At 40.8% G+C, this 23,603-nt stretch overlaps 1 protein-coding gene across 1 annotated transcript in view; it reads right to left on the minus strand.

Annotated features, from left to right (window-relative positions):
- Nucleotides 1-23,603, minus strand: part of unc119a1 (unc-119 lipid binding chaperone a1) — a 31,973-nt gene that overhangs the window by 1,022 nt on the left and 7,348 nt on the right. Inside the window, exons 2-4 of the mRNA XM_033630658.2 lie at nt 5,729-5,842; nt 3,386-3,479; nt 111-283 (exon numbers count right to left, since the gene is read on the minus strand). Coding sequence (XP_033486549.1) covers nt 111-283; nt 3,386-3,479; nt 5,729-5,842 — 381 coding nt within the window. The remainder of the gene's footprint in view (nt 1-110; nt 284-3,385; nt 3,480-5,728; nt 5,843-23,603) is intronic.

A 23,603-nucleotide genomic window follows, 5' to 3' on the forward strand; every position in this document is an offset into this window, starting at 1 on the left:
ACTATTCTGCATCATTATATCCTGCTAGATCTAATAAAGCACCTCTGAGTGGGTGTGTTTGTCTCTTGCAGTCACCACGTGTGTGTTGGCTTATTGTGTGTGACACTCACTGATATCCTCGGACAGTGCGGGGAACTCATAGATGTGCTCGCACGTGTTCTTGCTGCTGGGCATGCAGAAGCCAAACTCGAAATCAAAGCTCTTCAGCAGCTGATCGCGAAAGTAGTGTCTCTCAATCATGCGGAAGTTGTTGATGGGTGTGTCTCCCACTGTGAACTCCACTCTGCAGAAACATAGAGAGGAAATTAATTCACCAACCTGGAAGATTTCTGTTTGTGTTTCTTGTTCCATGTTATTCATTCATGGTTAATCTGCTTCCTGTTTTATTTTGTAGATTCTCTCCTCATGTGTCGTTACTGGTTTTACTTCCTGTCTTTGTGTGTTTTCCCGTCTGTTTTCTGTCACACTTGTCTTGTTAGTCCTTCCCTGTTCCCAGCAAGGCTATTCAAGAGAAGGCTGAGACACGGGGTCAAACATGGGGGGATTGCACATGTGCAGTGTAACTTGAGCTGCGATGCTGGAGGGTGACAGCAGGGGCGCTAGATAAAAAGTGCAGGATCCGCTCAGGCGATCAAGGAGTGCACTTGGTGCGGTCTGCTTGGACTTTTGGACGGCGGCTGCCCGAAGTTGTCGGAATTGCATCTCTGTCATTCTCATCCACAACGCAGGCCACCAGTGACAGTCCAATAATAAGCTGTGAAAATGACATGCATGCACATATTCCAGAACCAACAAAATGGAGCCAGATCAAATAGGCCTACCTCTTGTTTTGCTGTGTGATGTTTACAGCACAAAGCTCTTCCTCAGACTTTTAGTTCATTTGTTATTTGTGTGGTGACTGTTTGTGTGTGAAAATGCAAAATAAATGATTTTTGTCCTGCAATTGTTCCTGTGTTTTGTGGTGTGTGACATCAAGACAATAATGAAACTGAGAATATTTGAATACTGGAATATGTCAAAATGTGTCAATAAGCTCTTTTTTCAATATCATTTTAATGTGTTTTTCTTCCTTAATAAAGTAGCTAGGGCTGTTGTCATTGGTTTTGATTCTGAGAATCATCCTTCAGTGTAACACTAGATATTATCACAATATATTTTGCTGTTAAGCCAGAGCACAGATTATCAGTTTTGGCATAATAGTTAAAATCTATTGCAAAACCAAACATTTTCAAATCATTCATAAATTCCCAAATGTAACCAAAAATACAAACTGACCATGAAACAAACATCCCCCTTATTCCGCGGTCTCACACCATCTACTGAGCCTCGGAGGAAGTGCAGACCAGATTTTACTGTGCAATCCCCCCATGTTTGACCCCGTGTTTCAGCCTTCCATTGAATAGCCTTGGTTCCCAGAGTCTTCCCTTCACACCTGCTGTGTATTAGTCTTGTTTGCTCCACCCTAGTGTTCCCCTCCACACCCTTGTTGTTAGCTAATCCCCATTTCCCTCCTTTTGCCCATGTCCTCCTACTCCAGCTGTGTCTCGTTCTTATGATTAGCTTTCTGTGGATATATACCTGTGTTTCCCTTTGTTCTTGGTCAGGTCATCTGTGGTTGTTTCTGCATTCTTGCCTGTGTTATTCCTGTGCTCAACCCTGTTCATCGTGTTTTTCCTGGTTGGTTTGGCTTTCGTTTTGACTTTGCGTTGCCTGCTGTATCTGGATGTTTTCATTCAGCTATATTAAAGCTTGCTTTTTGTTAGAAATTCAGACTGTCTGTTGGTCTGCTTTTGGGTCCTAGTCTGAACTGCTTTGTAACAGTAAATAAGACAACAGTTGATCCAGATGATCTTAACACTTAATTTGGAGGTAAAATACTGAAATTCAATATTAAGCAGAAGAACTGTGAGTGCGCACGGGAGCAGGTTGTGGATTCAAAGTTATTTTGGTGATCTCACAGATGTCTACTTCCTGTCCAATATGATGTTCTCATACTTAAATGACAGAAAAGGTTTCCCAAAACACATATATGATTGTTGGAGAGTACCAGTGACATGGCACAGGGTTGGCGCAACACGCCAGCTCTGGCTTAGAGGTAGAGCGGGTCGTCGTCTGCATGTCGAAGTATCCCTGGGCAAGATACTGAACCCCAAATTGCTCCTGATGGCTGCTCCATCAGTGTGAGTGCATGAGAATGCTTACTGAGTAGTAGATGGCACCATGTACGGTAGCCTCGGCCACCATTGTGTGAATGTGAGTGTGAATGGGTGAATGTAATGTAAAAGTGCTTTGAGTGGTGGGTAGACTAGAAAGGTGCCATACAAGTGCAGTCCATTTACACATGCATGTACTAACAGTTGTAGTTAGGCACCAAAACTACTTGGTTACGTTGAGAGAAAAGTTCATGGTTTAGATTAAAATCGGTATGTTTCCTACATAATTTAAATTGCATGCATAAGTTCTGTATGTACATGACACAAGTTGAGTATGTTACCATCTCCTGGGTGAAAATCTATCACTACCTGGTCTGTGCCAGAAGCAAATTTTCCTTTCCTAGGATAGCAAAGGCATGACCCACCCTACTCTGGATCAAACTTGTTGACTTTGTTGGTTGGGTTTAGACAAGAGGAATGATATTGTTTGGGGTTAGAGCAAGTCATGCCCTCACCATCCTAGGACAAAAGAAACTTGCGTACCGGAAACCTGATCTGTTCAGGTCCTTTACCCTGCCAAACAGGCTGTCCTGACCCAGTCGTTTGAGGCCAGTGCCTAACCCCATTTGTCTTTGCACGTGTTTAATGAATCAGTTTGCAGTACAAATTGGCAAAAGTCCTGTGTTTGTTTTGTTGTTTTGTTGCTCTTTATACTGCATTACCTGACATCTTCCTTCACCCCCATCATAATTGCTTTGGCTAGAATCATCCTTTAAATTCACCGTACAGAACACTTATCTTTTCTGAGGTACAATGCTAAATAAAAATATAAAACCTCGACCATTATTTGGTGAATAAAACATTATATCTAGGATACACTGAGCCCTTTTATTCTGCCTTTAGTATCTGGTTGAGTCAGTTACTGGGTAGGATTAAAATCTGCAGTCAGTCACAGAGTAGGAGTCTGATGATGATGAACACCACTCAGGAGCACTGACAGATACTTGGTGCCTGACTCAGCAGGTGGGCTCTGCTGCTCTGTATGTTCACACATATCATCATCAGCCTGCCGTCCCACACTGACGCCCACACGCCTCCCACATGCGGTATGTGTCCTCTGTCAGTACAGCAGGGTTGTACTGGACATTATTGCATCATGCAGCTTTTTTGGACACGTCTCTCTTTCTCTCTCTGTCTCTCAGTTTCCGAAAGAACACTGAATGTTAACTTACGTTGCTCCGACCTGCCGCAACTGCAGGAAGGCTGGGGTGAACTGGTATCGGACAAAACGGCCAGCGTTGGGGTCACAGTGCTTTCTGCCTCCGGCTAAAGAGGAGACATATCAGAGAGTTCAGAACTACATCTCAGAATATGAAATGAAAAATACCCATTATTATATTGCCTATACTCACGTATCCTTAAATATACAACAATAAAATCTATCAAGTAAAATAGCAGAGGTCTAAAGTCGTTTAACATTTTAACAACAGAGTAACAATATATTACATTTACAAAAATCATGAGTGCTTTCAAAAATTCGTATTCATTTGTTAAAACAAGTTTGTCAGAGGTGTTGCATCTCCCTCTGTAATTTCTGACCTGCATGCTAGTGTTTGTACTCAAACCAGATTATCTTTGGTATCATTTTTTCCAATTGGCGCTCAATAAAGAAATGTTAGTTCTTCATGGTTCTCTCCTGGAACTTGACGAATGGCTGTTGAATCGGTTCAAACAAAGATGATCAGGGGAATTAATTGTCGACTTCCTGGGAATGAATTGCATTAATGTTAGCTGATTCAGGAAATGAAGGGAAATTCAATGATTCGTGGCACACTTTTTAACTACCATACTTTTCAAGCTTTGGTTTTGGGGGAAGGTATCAAGCATTTTCAAGTCAAAAGGCTCAAAAGGCTCTAGCGCATATTGTCGTAAAGACGCTTACCTGGCTCGCACATGTGTTTGTTTTGGGGATGAATGAAACAACAAGACGGGAAAACTTTGCCCCCGCTCCTATCTGGGATCCCAGCTCACCTCTGCCGCACCCCAGCTCCACCTCTCCGGCGTAAGCGCCACCGCCGCCAGGGTAAACGCAGCGGTCGGCTGGTAAGGCTGAAGGCCTATTTGGCGAGCACTTCCACGGCTTCTTGGACTGAGTATGGAGTGGTGCCTTGCCTCTTTATTTCTCGGCACTCAACCCTGTCTGGACCCGCTGAACCCTGTCGACACCTGGCTGGTACCTGTCGTCAGCCCCACTGGCGCGGGGTGAATCTGCGCAACCTGCGGCCTTTGTGTGTGGCTCCCCGGACAGCTAACGCCGTGGACCCGCCGGCTCCTGCCAGGATTGGGCTGGTAAATGCTAGATCGCTAGCGAACAAAACGTTTATCCTGAAGGATTTCCTGACTTCCTGAGAATTGGATTTTCTCTGTGTGACTGAGACGTGGCTGACTGTTGGTGAGTCCAGTGCTTTCACAGAACTTTTACCCGATGATTGCGGCTATTAACTCCCCGCAGACGTCGGGTCGAGGAGAAGGAGTAGCAACTATTTATAAGAGTCACTATAAATGTAAGCAGCTAGGTAAGATGACGTGTGCCGTCTGAGTGCCGTAAATCGCTTCGTCCTGGAAGCGACCTGGGGCGGACCCGGAGCCAGTTTCCTAAAGGTATGGATATACACTATATATGTAGAAATAGCTTATCTTCACACCGATGGTCTCATTTGCTGTTGTAGGTCACGCACAGACATCAGCAGAAATGAGAGACTTTTGCATATCCAGTTAAAAGTTCCTTGTAGCGGCTTTAAGTCGAAGTCAAGTTGCAAGTCTTTTTTTGATTTTGTTAAATCGAGTCTAAGGTCTTAGACACACAAAACATCAAGAACTAGTGGCAACTGTTGTGTCGCCTCATGTGTCTCGGCCAAAAAGTTGCATCTGAACACAATGCAGAGACTATAGCGAAAGGCCAACTAGCATGTACATTATGCGCCTGCATGACAGGAAATAACTCTCCATACCAACAGTTGGGCGGCTGTCTGTATTCATCATTCAAAAAGGGAAACCAGAGGATCAACAGGATGCATTCAAGACGCTAGTTAGCCAGTTAGCACAACCCAAGCGAATACCGAATACAAGCGAATAATGACACAAACAACTATGAACTGTTTTGGCTAAAGAGCTCAATGGCAAAAAAAAAAAAAAGAAAATCTAAATTTTTCTTACTACTGTTTCTCTTCTCGTGCACTGAGCTTGATTGGTTTCACTCATGGGGCATGCTGAATTTGCCGAAAGTAGCCAACAAGGGCCAGCTATTGCCAACGGTGTTGGACACACATTAAAAACTAGGGCGACAGATGTTCATTGTCCAACAGCCAACCATCGACTTTGTGTATCAGGGCCCTATAGTCACCACATTTGTGACTCGAAGTCCAAGTCATGTGACTCAAGTCCACACTTCAGTAAAATACCCTTTACAGGACATTACAGTCAGTGAGGTATTTAATTCAGCCTTTATAATATATTCAGAAGTTTGTGGATCTGTCTCATAACCTGTCATCTAGTCTCTGAGGTTCGGAGCTGACCTGGTGTTGGCGGTTTAGTAATCTCAAACAGGACCGTCCCCGTCTCCATGTCACGGATCTTAAACCTGGTGAAGTCGATCATGTGGACGTTTTCTTCTGGAGAACAAAGATAATCTGAAAAAGAAGAGACAGACACTTTAGAGTTCATTCTCACCCAAATCCTACAAACAGTCTATTTCTAATCTCTTCATGACATCACCATGAATGACGCAAACCTTTCATGTCAGGCAGCAACCTGTCAATTAGTGAGAAACTGCCACCTCTGTAGTTTTCTGCCAAGATACCATCACATCTGCTGTTATGGGCAAGTCTGAACTGATCTCATTCACAAACCTGCTTTGTGCTAAATACATTCTCCTGACCTTTTGTTGCTGTCGTTGCTGGATGCTCACCACTGTCACCTCACAATAAGGCCAGGGATGCTATTTTTACACATCAGATCCTTGTATACGCCAAGATATGACACCAACAATAAGTACACACCCTGTGCGACAGGTTTTGTGTTTGTGGAGCCAATTTATACGGTGCATGCAACCCATGCAGTAAAATGAACAAAGCATTGGTCTAAATCTCTCTGTTGTGTGTGTGAATTACATTTCGGTAATTTGTTACATCAGTCAGCACAAACATTTCAAGACAGACAAGCTAACTCAAGTAAGTTTAATTTATGTCGCCCAGAATTATTAGTTGTGAATTTGCTTCACAGTCTGTTCAACATACAACACCTTCAATCCTTAGATCTTCAATTTGAATAAGAAGAAAAGAACATAAATACAGCTGTTTACATCATCTAACAGTGTGCGTGCACTGTATCTCAGCGTGACTCTGTGTCTCTGCTGTGCTTCCTTCTTAGAAGACTGAAAAACGATGGCATGTATTTAAATGAAACAACATTCATTCATTCATTCATTCACTGGTTAGCCTGCTTCCTGCCTGATCTCAGTGAACCTGGATTGTTCTCTCAACCTCTTACTCGAGGTTAAATTTGAACATTTCTTTCAAGTCCTTTATTTTTTGCACATAACAAAACAACAACAGGGCAGCAAAAAGTTTTTATGTAACTATAGTACCTCTGCAAGTTTTTAGTGTTTGCCTACGGTCATTTTTATGGTTTTATCTCTAGTTTAATGCCTCTAATGTGTGTCCTGGGGTTTTGTTTTATGTAAGCTGATTCATTTAATTTGAAGTACTTGTTGAAGACTGACATCACAATAAAGCATTAAAGGGTAAGGTCGGTATATTTCAACCTGGACCCTATCTTTCCATGTTTTTACAGCTAAGTGATCAATAGGAACAACAGTTTTTGAAACTGGTCCAATATTGAGTGTCACCACTGCAGCCATGATACAGATTGCAATGCAACTACTCAGGGCAATTGTGCTACATCACTTTACGTCAACTAAAAGTGGTTCACTTAGCCACTGGCAGGCTCAGATTATAAGTGTCTAACAACTTATGAAAAATATCGCTACAGAGGTTAAAGTTTTTATTTTTATTTTTTTTAGTGAGATCCTTTTTGTTTAACTACAAACAGCTTCAAAATCACTATTGTCAAACTCACCAAACTCCATTTGAAGAAATTGTAATTTTATCATTGTTAAACACACTTCATTCAGAGTCGACAGAAACAAAATAAAACTCTCAACAACTGTTAAGGTCTGTCTGTCCATTGTACCAGCACACACCAACTCTGGATTGGTTGAAATTAAACCCTTAATTCACCCAGTTAGACTTTAAAATATGCTGACTGTATGCAAGATAAAAATACTGTTTATTTAAATGCAGGCTGGTGAGTATGGCAATGGTGATTTGGGGGATTTTTCTGGTTAGACAAAAAGGATCTTTCTCTTGAAAAAAGGTTTATCTCTGTAGGGATCCTTTCCATAGTATTGTCATACACTTAAAATAATAAGGTGAGCCTGTCAGTGACAAAAACAAACACTTCTGAATGGACATAAATTGACGGAGCACACATGCATCATGTGGTTACATTGCAGCCTGTTTCACCACTGCAGGCTGCAGCCCTCTTTCTCAATACTAAATTCAAAAAATGTTGTTCCCATTGATCAATAAGGCACAAAAACATGGGAAAGGTTCTCCAGGTTGCAAATGTGCCCTGTAAATCTTTAATCTTGATAGGCATACAAGTACCATGTATAGTTTTATATTGACACCACAGAAATAATTTAACATCAACAGACATAACACACACTCCTCCTTATTGTAATATTGCTGATGTCACGTTGTGTTTTGATTTTGCATTCACAGTCATTATTACTTTTCTCTGACAGGTTTTTATTTGCATTGAACATCGGGATCGTCAAGTTGATGGAACACAAGCCCACTGGAAGACAGAAACCCAAGTACCCTGAGCAGGATGACAGATCTGGTCATGCTTACACTGTGTGTGTGTGTGTGTGTGTGTGTGTGTGTGCGTGTGCATGAACATGTGTGAGACACTCCCCTCCCAATGGGGCTGGATTAGACCTAAGAGGCTTATTGTGTTTTACCATCACATGGACCAGCTGGTCGAGAAATACACACACACACACACACACACACACACACACACGCACCCCTACTATCTCATTAGGGTTATGGCAGGGACAGCTATTATTAGTAGTCTATGTTGCATAAGGGTTGAAGGGTCTTTCTCACTGACAACTTTAACACATTTAAAAACACAGTGAGGGGCAGGTCGGAATAAGATAAACACACATGAAATGGACCGTGGATTTGTGCACATGTGTCTGTGCATATAAAAAACTTACACTGCTGCTTCCTGTACTGTTTCGGAGGTTTAGACAGCAGATGGGCCACACAGGCTTTAGCCACCTGCTCTGAGATATTTATAGACCTTTTCATAGAGTACAGTACACCATACCTGACACCTTGTCTAAAAATGTCTCTCTGACTATTTAGAGCTTATTGTTTAATACAGTGGACAGCATGTTTTGGACACCGGTGTCATTGATTCTATGTGACACTATGACTATGCAGCTCTCCTCATTAATTAACGCAAACATCTGCAAATTTCTGACATTGACACCACAGAAAAGACGACATAATATCTACTGTCTTTAAATTATGACATCTCACAGTGATTGTTAGTCGATGTTGACAAAATGCCATTGACTAAATGCAAATATATATTGAAGGCCAACCTGGTCTCACTCCTCACTCCATACTTACGCACCAAGGCATCTGTTAGCAGTGGTGGCGACATTTCTTGACGCTCCGAGCAACTGCCATAATAGGCTTATTATGAGACAGAAGTCCACATGTGGTGGCCAGAAGGGGAAATGGATGTGTCAAACAAACGCTGGAGACCCACTGTTTGTGTCCAGTGTGAAACCAAAATTCAATCTAGTTAATTTAATAACAATGCAGAGTGCTAGTATGTCTAGCATACAAGGCTAGTGTGGTATGTCACATGACATTGCATTAGTATCGGTCTTATTTTGAGCCAAATGACGATGTATTTTTCTAAAACTAACCACATGCTTTTGTTGACTAAACCTGAAGAAATAGGTTTTTTAACTTTATTTTGAAAACAGACTGTATGCATTTAACAAGCTAAAGCTGTGCATTTCCTGTAAAAACGGAAGTTTATTTTCAAAAGACACAATACATGTACTGAGCGTAAAGTGACACACCAATCCTGAGCATCCAAAACTGACACTGGAGGGTTAGCTAGAGCGTCATAATTCGACATGTTGGGCGACTGACCAGGCTTCTGTATTTCACAAGTTAGTTGGTAGTAAGAATGAGTTGATATGGCGTATAATAAAATCTTATCAATGGATAAGATGGATCATGGCTGGATAATTAAATAAATGTGCAGATTTCATCTTTAAGCCCATTTTTTAGCCCTTACAGCAGTGTCGAAATGTCACATTTCTCTCCTTTTATAAATCGTCACCATCATCGTAAGTCATGTCTCTACAAATCAGTAATGTTTTTATGAATTCTATGTTATAGCATTCAAGAGGGGTTTTACAACTACACGAGGCACAGAACTAAAAGACTGGAAAAATTTAAACCCTCTTATGTATTACTTTTATATCAAAATGAAGACCATTATGTAATCCTCTTGACTCATGTAATCAAATACTACATTAACTTTGACGTGCTGATCCCCCAATAATATCTAGAATAACTGAATATCTCCAGTTATACATAATTAACAACCTTGTGTAATGTCAAGAAATAAATTCAGCATTAACTGTAGACTGATCGTGAATTGAATACATACTGATGAGAGGGATGTTGTCATTAAGCACTGTACTGTATATACAGTATGCATGCATGTGTGCAGAATGAATGTATATATATATATATATATATATGTATATTTATGTGCATGTATATAGTATGTATACAGTTGCAGCTGCTGCATCTCCCTGCACATGCATTGCAGAGTGCACAGGGTTCATCTCTGGTGATAATTTCCTGTTTACATACTGTAGATGCGAGTGGAGTGTTTCCATGGTAAACATCACAAGACTGGTGAAGACGCTGCCATGTAAAGCTGCTCTGGCTCCAAAAAGCAAAGTCTCTTTATATTGCCTCCCAGACTGCAGTAAGAGGGTTAGAGAGCTGCTGTTTGATGCAGTGCCCTCTAGTGCCAGTTCATTTGATGTGAGGCGCTTATCTGCTCTGAGAATATTACTATAAGCCTACTGTTAGTCTGGGATTGTGTTTCTTTAAAGCAACAGCAAGGAAACACTTTCACACACTATTTATAGAGTGCTTGCACACAGCATTGCCTGAAACTAATCATTCTAGAGAGTTTGAGATAAATTCAAAACTAGAGGACAAGCTTTAAACAATCATAAACTGGACCAAATACTGTTGTATAATACTGTGCAATTAACATTCAGTGACACTGTTCACCAGTTGAGCTTCTCATGATAAGAATACATACATGTACAATATGATACATACCCAGAAATACTTTTGCACTGCTCCTATTTATAATGACAGTAAATGAGTGAGTAAATGTACACTTTTTTATTCCAAAATACATCATATAAATGGCATTTTCTGTAATTAATGTTATATTGTTATATTAATGTTTGTCTCTATGTTATACTATTGATACTGTGAACTGGGATTTGTTATCACCACTTGATTGAATGGGTTAGAAGGGGCCTGCTACACCTACAAGTAGGTTCAGAAAGCCGTTCTCAGCCAATCAAATGGCTGTTATCAGTTCTCACTGAAGCATAGATTTGAGGTAGTATGGCCCTACTCTACCTCCTACATTTACGTTTATTGTTAGCTGGCAATCTCTAGTGGATGTAGTAATTATGACAGGAACAAAGGAGGAAAGCAGTTGATGTAGTATTAAGACAATCTGCGTATGGCAATGTATTCTCACTCCCAACTTGTCCAATACAGAGGCTTGGTCAGTGGCCCTACACATCAAACTATGACACTTCAGGTATCCCTCCAGCGTCGTTTTTTGATGCTCAGGGACAGTGTAACAATTGACCCTTATTCCAAACATTGTGTCTTTCAAAATAGACTGCTGTTTTATACAGGAAATGTACATTTAGCTTTTTAAGTGCATACAGTCTTTTTAAAATAGCGTAGATAAAAAACCTTGTGGTTTACTTCTTTATTTAGGCAACAAAAGCAGGTGGCTAGGTTGAGAAAAAGAACATTGTTTGGCTTAAAATAAATGCGTTTAACAACGTAATGCAACGTCATGTGACATACGTTACTGGCACAGTATACTACACCTTCTAGCAGAGTATGTTCTTCAAAATAACTTAATTGATTTTTGGTTCACAGAAGGACACAAACGGTGATCTCCTGGGTGAAAGTCTGTGGTTTGTTTGATCATCTGTCTCCCATTCTTCCAAAATTGATTGGCAACATGTCGGTGTAGATTCTCAGTTATCCAGTCATAGTAATCATGAGTGCTATATCGTAGGCAACTGGACTTGCCATCTGACAGCTGCCCACAAAAAAATGACAACTGACAAGTTGGGTGTGAGACCAGGTTGTGTACAGGGGTCAGGGGGGTAGATGGGTCAAACAAACACAGGACTTTCACCCAGGAGACCAGTGTTTGTGTCCCATGTGAAACCAAAAGTCAACATAATGTACTCAACTTACATAACAATGTACATATTTAACCCAGACCCCGGTCATTTCCTAAACCTAGCCACATGGTTGTGGCAAAAGTGAAAGTGAAACCTGATGAAACTGTGGCCATTTCACAACATTGATATGCACCTTCTGGCCCATTGGTATTCTGCACCGTCTGACGCATTATAGTGAAAGTGATGACAACTGATAACGACAACTTAATGGGCTGATAACAGTCGTAATGGGTGATTAAAAACAAATATAACATAGTCCATTTTGTTGTGTGGTCTTTCAATATCAATGTTTTTACTATAATGTGATTAATAAAGACTTAAGTAATAGGATTAATTAAATGCCCATAAAATAGGATAAAAAAGGATTTTTATTAATTGAAATGACCAAATAGATCAAAATTGTCTGGTTCTCATCATAAAGACTGCAACAGAATTACCTGACACTGTTTTCCTGAACATATATATGTCTGTTTGCTGAATGAACAAACAATCTGTCCTCACTATAATATGAAAAATGTTGTTGTTTTATCTTGTTTATGAAGGCACTAACGTTCATACCCAAGCTACACTTTCCTACACTTTCCATTTTCCTGTTCCCTCAATGCATAGTCAAGTAAGAAAAGGAGCTTTCTGAAGGGTAAACTATGTGTCATCCACTAAATTTATCATTTCTGACAAAAATGTCACTTATTTGAAAATCTGTTGGCAGAGCACTCTGAATACATCTCGTGTAGCTGTCACAGAGCAGCTCTCTTTGTGGGCAGATGACCGATAGATGCATTTTGTGAATCAGAGATGGCGACTTGCCAGAATCTGCTGAAAAAGACAGATGGAGCATTTCATCTGATAGCTCAGCCGGTGAAATCACTTTCACCCAGTCCAGTGCAAGTATTCACACATAACCATTTCACTCCCACAGTCGCATTAAACCCAGAGCACATTACCAACTTTAGACTGCACTGCTTTGATTTCATAGTCTGTGCACATGGAGCAGCTTGAATGATGACGACTGACTGTACTGTATTTTAGAGGTTTGTAGGAGTAGTAATAAAAATCTTTTCAAATACTCACTGCTTAGTAACAACAAAATGAAGTGTGAGCCGAGGGGAGAAAAAAGGAACAAATGACACACACTGAACGATGAGAGACATTTTCAGTTTGTGAGAGACACAGAGAGGAAACATGGAGAAAATGAGCTGAGGATACAGAGAACGAGGATAGTGTTTAATTGAGGAAGACATCTTGATTATGATGAATGTAGCCTCCTTTATAGGCTGCAATTTGTCTTTTTTTATGATGAACCACAGCCTTGTTTCACAGCTATAGCAGATGTCAGGGCTTGCATTTGGGAATATTTAGGATCGCTACATGATACATTTCTTATTTGGGGCAAAACGTTCTCATTTGTCAGAGTGTAGAGAGATTTCAAAGTGGTTTATGAAAACATATCGCTGGAATAGATTCAATGATCAGTGCTTTACACACGGTCTGTGAGAGTAATTAAATTACATAACTCATACAGAAAAAGGCATAAAGGATCAAAGATGTTCACAGTACAGTTTAACAACAAAACAGTATGCATGTCTTTCTAAAACAAATGTCAGATGATAAAAACTTAATATGGAAACTTTTCACTTGTGTGAAAAATCTCCATAGTGAACTCCCTGTCTGTTCTTTCGATATAGGGCTACAGCCGGTAGTCAGTTAGCTTCACTTAGCTGATCATGAACTAGTCTGGCACATAGACTGTATACAAAGTTGATGGCAACTCCCCAAAAAGTGAAGACCAAAAGTGAAGACCAAACATCTCACTCTCCCCCTTGTGGCTGGCTGCAGTAGAAGTCATAAACCCTGCGCCCTCCCTGTTGTTGGCTGGGACATGAGCCAAATTAAACAATCAAAGCACATCAAAAAAATGTTTCCCAAAAATGGTTTCTGTCATTTTAGGTTCTTATCATGCTGATGTATGTTCAAGTGTTCAATAAGTTTGGTTCTAATCCAAATATGGTCACGGCTAGTCACGACGTACGACGTGCTGACGTATTGCGGTAAGCGAGTTGTGTCATTTCCGGTGTTTCTGTGACAGCGTCTCTGTACTGCTCTGGTGAATTCTACTAGCCTGCTTTCTCACTTCACTTGCTTTAACGTTGCTTTAATGTCTACTTCAAGTCTTAACCCACACTGGTTCTGTTTAAGCACTTATAGCTCTCCTCCTTTCTACGACTTTCTCGCTAATCTCTTAGCTGTTGTTTGCACGTTACTAGCCTTGGTAGCTACATTAGCTTTGCAGTTAGCGATGGCTTCTCCCTCTGCTCTTTCTTGCTCGGTGTGCCAAATGTTCAGTTATGCCTCTGCTGTGGTAATTGTAACAAGTGTAGCTTATTTGCTGCGTTGGAGGCGAGGCTTAGTGAATTAGAAGCCACATAGCATAGCCTTAGCCTCTGCTAACTGTCCTCCGGTAACTCCCGTTCAGCCGGGAGGTTGGGTTACGGTTCGCCAGAAGCACAGCTCCAAGCCAAAGCCCACGGCTCACCACCAGCCTGTTCACGTTTCCAACCACTTTTCCCCACTCAGCAACACACCCGCTGAGGATAAAACTCTGGTTATTGGCAGCTCTATTCTGAGAAACGTGAAGTTAGCAACACCAGCGGCCATAGTCAAATGTATCCCTGGGGCCAGAGTGGGCGACATTGAATCAAATTTAAAACTGCTGGCTAAAGCTAAACGTAGATTCAGTAAGATTGTTATTCATGTCGGACACCCAGTTATGCCAATCGGAGGTCACTAAAATTAATATTGCCTCGGTGTGTGACTATGCAAAAACGATGTCGGACTCCGTAGTTTTCTCTGGACCCCTCCCAAATCTGACCACTGATGACATGTTTAGCCGCATGTCATCATTTAATCGCTGGCTGTCCAGGTGGTGTCCAGCAAACGATGTGGGTTTCGTTAATAATTGGCAAACTTCCTGGGGAAAACCTGGTCTTATTAGGAGAGACGGCATTCATCCCACTTTGGATGGAGCTGCTCTCATTTCTAGGAACCTGGCAAACTTTATTAGTAATTTAAATCCCTGACAACCCAGAGTTGAGATCAGGACTCAGAGTCGCAGTCCTATACGCCTCTCTGAGCTTCTAGTTCAGTTACCCAGCCATAGTTTTCATAGTTTTATACAAACGGTGTCTGTCCCCCGACCACCTAAATTATTTAAATCTAAAATTAAACAAAGAGGAGTTGTGCATAACAACCTCATAAAAATTAAAACCTCTTCTGTGACAGAAAGACAAAACAGGAGAATTAAATGTGGACTGTTAAATATCAGGTCTCTATTGCCTAAAGCAGTGTTAGTAAACAAATTAATATCAGATAATCATATTGATTTACTCAGTCTCACTGAAACCTGGCTGTGTCAAGATGAATATGTTAGTCTAAATGAATCCACTCCTCCCAGTCATAATAATACCCACATTCCTCGAGGCAGCGGCCGAGGAGGGGGAGTTGCAGCCATTTTTAACTCTAGTCTGTTAATCAGCCCTAAACCTAAACCAGATTATAATTCATTTGAAAGCCTCGTTCTTAGTCTTTTACATCCGACCTGGAAAACCTCGCAGCCACTTTTATTTGTTATAGTGTACCGTGCTCCTGGCCCGTATTCTGAATTTGTATCTGAATTCTCAGAGTTTTTATCCAGTTTAGCTCTTAAATCAGATAAAGTTATTATTGTAGGCGATTTTAACATTCATGTCGACGTTGATAATGACTCCCTGGCTACCGCGTTTATCTCATTATTAGACTCCATTGGCTTCGGTCAGGGTGTACATGAACCCACTCATTGTTTTAACCATACCCTCGATCGGATTAACCAAACTGTAAGAATCTCGTTTAATCTGGACAGACAGTCTCAAAACTTATAAGAGGGGCCTCCGCAATGCCAGAGCAAACTATTACTCAGCATTAACAGAAGACAATAAAAACAACCCCAGGTTTCTTTTCAGCACTGTAGCCAGGCTGACTGAGAGTCAAAGCTCTATTGAGCCTTGTATTCCTTTAGCCCTTAGCAGTAATAATTTTATGAGCTTTTTTTAATGACAAAATTCTAACTATTAGAGGCAAAATTCATGACCTCCTGTCCTCAGATAGTACCTATCTAACCTCAAACACAGCTGTAAGACCTAATATATATTTAGATTGCTTCTCCCCAATTTCTCTTCAAGAATTGACCGCAGTGATTTCTTCATCTACATCATCAACGTGTCTCTTAGACCCCATCCCAACTAGGCTACTTAAGGAGGTCTTTCCTTTAGTTAACACTCATATATTAGATATGAGCAATCTATCCTTATTAACAGGCTATGTACCACAGTCTTTTAAGGTAGCTGTAATTAAACCTCTACTAAAAAAGCCCACCCTGGATCCAGAGGTGTTAGCCAACTATAGACCAATATCTAATCTTCCCTTTATGTCAAAGATCCTTGAGAAAGTAGTCGCAGACCAGCTGTGTGATTTTCCCCATGATAATAATTTATCTGAGGAATTTCAGTCAGGATTTAGAGTGCATCATAGCACTGAGACAGCACTAGTTAAAATTACAAATGACCTTCTGATTGCTTCAGACAAAGGACTTGTCTCTGTACTTGTTTTATTAGATCTTAGTGCGGCATTTGACACAATCGACCATCAAATTCTACTGCAGAGACTGGATCACTTAATTGGCCTAAAAGGTTCTGCGCTAAGCTGGTTTAAATCTTATTTATCTGATCGTTTTCAGTTTGTTGACGTTCATAATGAATCATCCTTACGTACCAAAGTTTGTTTTGGAGTTCCGCAAGGTTCTGTGCTCGGACCAATCCTATTTACTCTATATATGCTTCCTTTAGGTAACATCATTAGAAATAACTCTATAAATTTCCATTGTTATGCGGATGATACACAGTTGTATTTATAGATGAAGCCAGAAGAAAGTAATCAATTAACTAAACTCCATAACTGCCTTAAAGACATAAAAAGGTGGATGAGCGCCAATTTCCTGATGTTAAATTTAGACAAAACTGAAGTTATTGTTCTTGGCCCCAAACAACTCAGAGACTCTTTATCTGATGACATAGTTTCTCTAGATGGCATTGCTCTGGCCTCTAGCACTACCGTAAGAAACCTCAGAGTTTTGTCTTTTAATTCTCATTTAAAACAAACCTCACGGACTGCATTTTTTCATCTGCGTAATATTGCAAAAATTAGGCCTATCCTGACCTGAAAAGATGCAGAAAAATTGGTCCACGCTTTTGTTACCTCTAGGCTGGATTACTGTAACTCTCTATTATCATGTAGCTCTAGTAAGTCCTTAAAAACTCTCCAGCTAATTCAGAATGCAGCAGCACATGTACTAACAGGAACTAAGAAACGAGATCATATTTCTCCGGTTTCGCTTCTCTGCACTGGCTCCCTGTAAAATCCAGAATTGAATTTAAAATCCTACTGTTAACTTATAAAGCTCTAAATGGTCAAGCTCCATCATATCTTAGAGAGCTCATAGTGCCATATTATCCCACCAGAACACTGCGCTCTGAGAACGCAGGATTACTCGTGGTCCCTAAAGTCTCCAAAAGTAGATCAGGAGCCAGAGCCTTCAGCTATCAGGCTCCTCTCCTGTGGAATCATCTTCCTGTTACGGTCCGGGAGGCAGACACCGACTCCACATTTAAGACTAGACTTAAGACTTTCCTCTTTGATAAAGCTTATAGTTAGGGCTGGCTCAGGCTTGCCCTGTACCAGCCCCTAGTTAGGCTGACTTAGGCCTAGTCTGCCGGAGGACCCCCCTATAATACACCGGGCACCTTCTCTCCTTCTCTCTCTCTCTCTCTCTCTCTCTCTCTCTCTCTCTCTCTCTCTCTTTCTCGTATTCTATTACTGCATCTTGCTAACTCGGCCATTCTGGATGTCACTAACTCGGCTTCTTCTCCGGAGCCTTTGTGCTCCACTGTCTCTCAGATTAACTCATATCGCAGCGGTGCCTGGACAGCGTGACGTGTGTGGTTATGTTGCTGCCGTGGTCCTGCCACATGCCTCCTGCTGCTGCTGCCATCATTAGTCATTAGTCATACTTCTACTGTTATTATACACATATGACTATTGTCACACATGTATACTGCCAGATACTAATATATACTTTCAACATATTGTACCACAGTAGCCAGAACTATAACTGTAATATTATTACTTTAAATAATGTTGTTGTAAGCTACTGTCATTACCTGCATCTCTCTCTCTCTCTCTCCCTCTCTCTCTCTCTTTCTCTCTCTCTCTCTCTCTCTCTCTCTCTCTGTCTCATTGTGTCATACGGATAACTGTTAATTTATTATGCTGATCTGTTCTGTACGACATCTATTGCACGTCTGTCCGTCCTGGAAGAGGGATCCCTCCTCAGTTACTCTTCCTGAGGTTTCTACAGTTTTTTTCCCCGTTAAAGGGTTTTTTTGGGGGGAGTTTTTCCTTATCTGCTGTGAGGGTCATAAGGACAGAGGAATGTCATGTGCTGTAAAGCCCTGTGAGGCAAATTGTGATTTGTGATATTGGGCTTTATAAATAAAATTGATTGAATTGATTGATTGATTGATTTTGGCTAAAAACACCAACAAAAAAACAAGATGGCCCTGACCAAAATGCCAAACTCAAGGCATCAAAATTTGATTCCACAAACCAATTGGTGACATCACAGAGGCTACGTTCATTATTTTGTAGTTTATGGCTTCAGTGCAAGTGGCCCTAGTGATGTAGTAAAACAATACTGTGTTCTTTTCATAGGACATAATAGTGTTGGAAAGAAATTAGTCCTGCCGTAACTGTGTGTCTGTGCAGAGTCAAACTATTAAAATTAAAATAAAACTTCCTGCAAAACAAATCAGTTAGTTACTATCTACCTACTGCATGAATCACCTTGTCTCGTAAACTATGATACCAGTAAACATTTTCATACCTCAGTACTTTCTTTCTTTTTTCCTTGTCTTTCATTGACACACACACACACACACACACACACACACACACGAAGTGCTCCACTTCACTTCCTTCAACACCGTCACCTAGCAACGCTCCTTCTGATAGTGTGCCAGCTCGATTAGCCTGTCTTTTTCCTTCCCCTCATCCACCTGGCTGCTCCGCAACAACAAGGTGCAGCAGCGAATCAAAGCAGAGTATCTCAGGTTAGGCATCAGTGGTATGCAAATGAAACGTTTCATGTCTGATGGAGGTATATGTCTGAGGCCTCCTCCTATAGACAGAGGGCCTCCTTTTGCCTGATTTCGCTAGCTTGAAGCACAGGGAGGGATCAGGATGTGCAGATCTGATGCAGAATATTAAGAGGGTGCGTGTCAACACTGGCTTCAATAACAATGTGACATGACAGATTACAATATGCTTTAATCATATCATTAACTCCCAGAAAAGGTGATCTGCCATAATTACATGCTGGTATTTCTACATTTATCTTAACATGATTTCCATGTATCTAATGTCATGTCTTAAGCCTGACGAAGGATTTTACTGTGTGGTTTCTAACAGTCAGTCTCATCCATGTTAACACACATTAGTCATAGACCCAAAGACTGACAGCAGATTCTTGTTATACATAATAATTTTCACTCTACTTGAGTACGAAGTCGATACAGTCTTGAAAAGATCCCTCTGGCAGCAGCCCCTCTAAAGCGAGTAAATTTAGCACCAAGTCTTGAGTCATGCTGTGTTCCTGTGTTCAGATACACAGAGCCTGTCTGACACTAAAGTGGCATTCATAAAGAGCAAGCGAGCTGCCACTTATAGCTCCTTAATCCCCAAGATTAGCCCGGAGTTACAGACTTTCAGCCACAGGGATTGACTTCACATGCCTTTTTCTTTCCATTTGACCCTGTGGTCTCTGATCAATGCAGAGACTGCGTGTTGAATTAATCCCAGAACATGAGGAAGAACAATGCAGACATATTTACTTGTCTTCACGTTAAAATAATCCATAGCCGGAGGCAGTTAGTGACATTAGCATTACACCTTGGTGTTCACACTGTGATGTACAGTGCACCTGTGCATGGCAAGCTGTTTCATGTCTCGGTTAACAGCACCTGTAGGCAAACTGGCAAACGCTGAGGTTCACAGAGAGGTTGCATTCTGAGCAGCTGAATGCAGATGAGATTCTTTCCTCTTATCCTTCTCCGGCCTGCATCGCCCGAGTGGAAAAAAATAATTCTTCTGTGAGAGGATTTTATGAGGACAAACATAACATAATGATTTAAACTCACTGAACCACAAAGATGAAAAAAAGGGCATAGTTTGGCGTTTTGGGATATGCTTACTGTCTTTCTTACTGAGAACCACTCTCATGTCTGTACAGTTGATATGAAGCTACAGGCAGGAAATTTTTTTAGCATAAAGACTGGAAACACGAGGAAACATCTAGCCTGGCTCTGTGTGACAAACGAGACACTAGCGAGCCTTGGAGGTGCTCATAGGCCGATTATGTTAGCTTTCATGTTTTCAGTCTTTGTATTAATCTAAACTAACCCTCTGTAGCTTCATATTTAGCATATCAGAGATGAGATCGTCTAATCTAACTTTCAGCAATAAACTAAATAAGTGAATAACCCAACTAGCCTGGCGTCAATCTTCTCATCTGGCATTACTGTATTCTGTAAATCTGTAAAGCACATTTTCATTTACGTCCAATATACCTGCTTGTTTTTGCCACTGACAGGCTCAGATTAATATTTGAAGTGAATGAGAACTTAAGAAGCAGATCCCTACAGAGATAGTCCCTTTTGTTTGACCACAAACAACCCTGAAATTGGCACTGCCAAATCCACAAGACTCCATTTAAACTGACACTAATTTTCGTGTGTATAGAATCAACATCTTTTCACATTTAACTGGGTGAATTAAGGGTTTATTTCATTGAAACCAGAGTTGGTAATTATTGGAACAGTGGAAAAACAAATCAGGATAGTTTTGGGAGTTTTATTTTGTTTCTGTTGACTTTCAGTGAAGTGAGTTTTATGATGATAAAATTACTGTTTATTTAAACTGAGTCTGGTGGGTCTGGCAGTGCCAATTTCGAGGCTGTTTGTGGAAAAACAAAAAGGACTATCTCTGTAGGGATCTGCTCCTTAAGTTTGTAGATGCTTCAAATAATAACCTGAGCCTGTCAGTGGCAAAAAGAAGCACTGTTGCTGTTGCTGGTTAAACAAAAATGACTCTAACAAAAAGGTCTGTCTCTGTAGAGTCTCCTTTCCATAATGTTGTCAGACTGTTAGATGAACAATCTGAGCCTGTCAGTGGCAAAAAGAAGCACTGTTAGTGGATGTAATTGATGGTGCAAACATGCCCTGAATGGTTACACTGCAGCCTGTTTCAGCAGCAGTCCTGCACATTACTTGACCAATTTCAAAAACCGTTGTTCCTATTAGTCACTTAGACACAAAAACATAAGAAAATAGGGCCCAGGTTGAAAGCAATCAAGGACTGAGAGGTTTTGCAATCATCAGACTATGGTTTCAACTTGGAACATTCACACTGTGCAGCACACACCATGTATGAATGTATCAGTAGCTCACTCACTAATAAGTTTCTTTTCTTCTAGTGAACCACATGACACCGCTTAATTGCAGAATATGATCTAACCTTTGTCTCCAGCAGGCACACACACACACACACACACACACACACACACTGACCACTCTGTCACAAAAGGAACTTAGAGGGAAACTAATGATTTGTCTGTTTTTCTCCGTCTTCTCTATCTGCATAATCTACAAAGAGAAAAAGCCTCGCTGACAGTGACAGTTTGTGTTCAGGAAGTTCTGTGAAGTTTAATTCAAATTAGCAACGCTCCAATTCTGTAATAATACAGTAAAATGGTGTATCATTTGTCAATTAAATACTTTCTTTTAGAGGAATCACATGCAAAAGTCACCCTGCAAACAATGTGAGTGTGTGATTCAAGACATTATTGAGCAACAAGGTATTGGAAGCAACTACAACATTTCAGTCCCCTTTTTTTCACTTTGTGCACAGCTGAGAGCCCAAAAATAGTGAAGCTAAATATTCAAAGTAATAATCTAATTTATTTTCATGTAAATAAATACCAGCTCAGTCACAATCTATCGCCGAATGAGGCAGAATAAGGCAGAATGAGTTCGCCATCATATGACCGACTGCTGAAAGTATTGCAGTCCTCATATATATTAGCAGTCCAGTTATGAACTGGGTGTCAGGGGTGGCATTTGGGAAAAAAAAATACTGTATTAAGTTACTGCTAATGCAAACCGAACATTTCCAACTGCTGCATCTTCACGTTAAACGCATTTAATTGTCGAAACATGACCTTTATTTTGAAGTACAACTAGGAAATGCACTGTGTTTGTCAGTGAGCCCAGCACTTACCACTATCTGTTATTAAAATGCATCTACTTAACAAGATAATGGTCATTTTCTATATTTTTTGACTGAAGATTAGTTTGAAATACTGAGGGAGCAATGGAAACAAGAGGGAGCTGCCACAGTGAGATGTTACATGAAGAGCTGCAGGAGACAGGCTGCACACCTTCAACTTGCTATCTGTGCCCTGGTGTCCACACACTCAAGTGCAGCATGAAATCAGATCATGTTTGCACCACCATTCACAGACTACGGCCAGTTAATGCCTTACTTCTTAAATAAAATGACAATAGTTTGCTTGCTGCCCAGAACTCTGTGACATGTTGTATTAAAGTGAGTTTGCTGTTACCACCAATATGCACAGGTGTTGCCAAATCAACCAAGACTGAGGTCTTTGAAACTGCCACTTTAAATTGATGTCTACTTTAAGAAATGATGAGAGCAAAGGTTCCTTGTGTAAGTCTACTGGCTACCCTGTAAGATTAATACATGTTACACTGAATGTTAAGTGTGGGTTCCCAGTTCCAAAGCAAAAACGGCAAAAATAAAGAACTAGCCTGGCTGCGTCCTGTTCAGGATCATCCCCATTTAATCTGATTTAGACCTCATCCTATCCAGAGAAGGTGGGGCATTCACTGTCTAAACTACCGTAGTCATACATGAATCCAATATATGAGTGTGTGGTGCATGTTTGGACGCGTCTTTGCTGTTTTATCAATGACTGTATGAGCTTGTCTCTTGTAGGGCCTAAAATGTTCTTCACATAAAACAGGGAAACACATCACTCTTGAGTTGATCTGGTCATGACTCACAGACATATAGAACCAGTGAAGATGGGTCACAAGTATCTGTTGCTTTACTTTGTGAGGCCACAAGTGGAAAAGGTCGGGCATCTTAAAGCAGGAGACATTTTTCAACAATGTTAAGCTTGGATCATAATTACATGCTTATGGGATGCCTGTTTGTTGACACACTGTGGTTGTCATTTGCAAGCCACTGAAAATCCACTCATGTGATGTGAGAGGTATATAATCCTCGATCTGGGAACCATGGGAACACTGGACTGTGGAGAGATACATGCTGCCTGCACTCTGTTTTTTGGCCTGTGTGTCTGATTTCTATTGACCATCGACATCTCTCCTCCAGCAGTGACGAGGCCTCTTATTGGTACATAGAGGGTCTTTGAAATGGAAATACACAGAGATGTATGTGTGGGACTTTAACAAAGGGCTTTAGCCATAAATATCAGCACCAGCCAGTGATCACTGAGTTATTGGTATTGATCTATTACTCTTTTAAACTCCATAGTACAGTACGATCTTACATAACCCACCTTCAGCGTGATAACA

The sequence above is a fragment of the Epinephelus lanceolatus genome, chromosome 4 (genome assembly GCF_041903045.1).
Source record: "Epinephelus lanceolatus isolate andai-2023 chromosome 4, ASM4190304v1, whole genome shotgun sequence".
In the NCBI taxonomy this organism is placed as follows: domain Eukaryota; kingdom Metazoa; phylum Chordata; class Actinopteri; order Perciformes; family Serranidae; genus Epinephelus; species Epinephelus lanceolatus.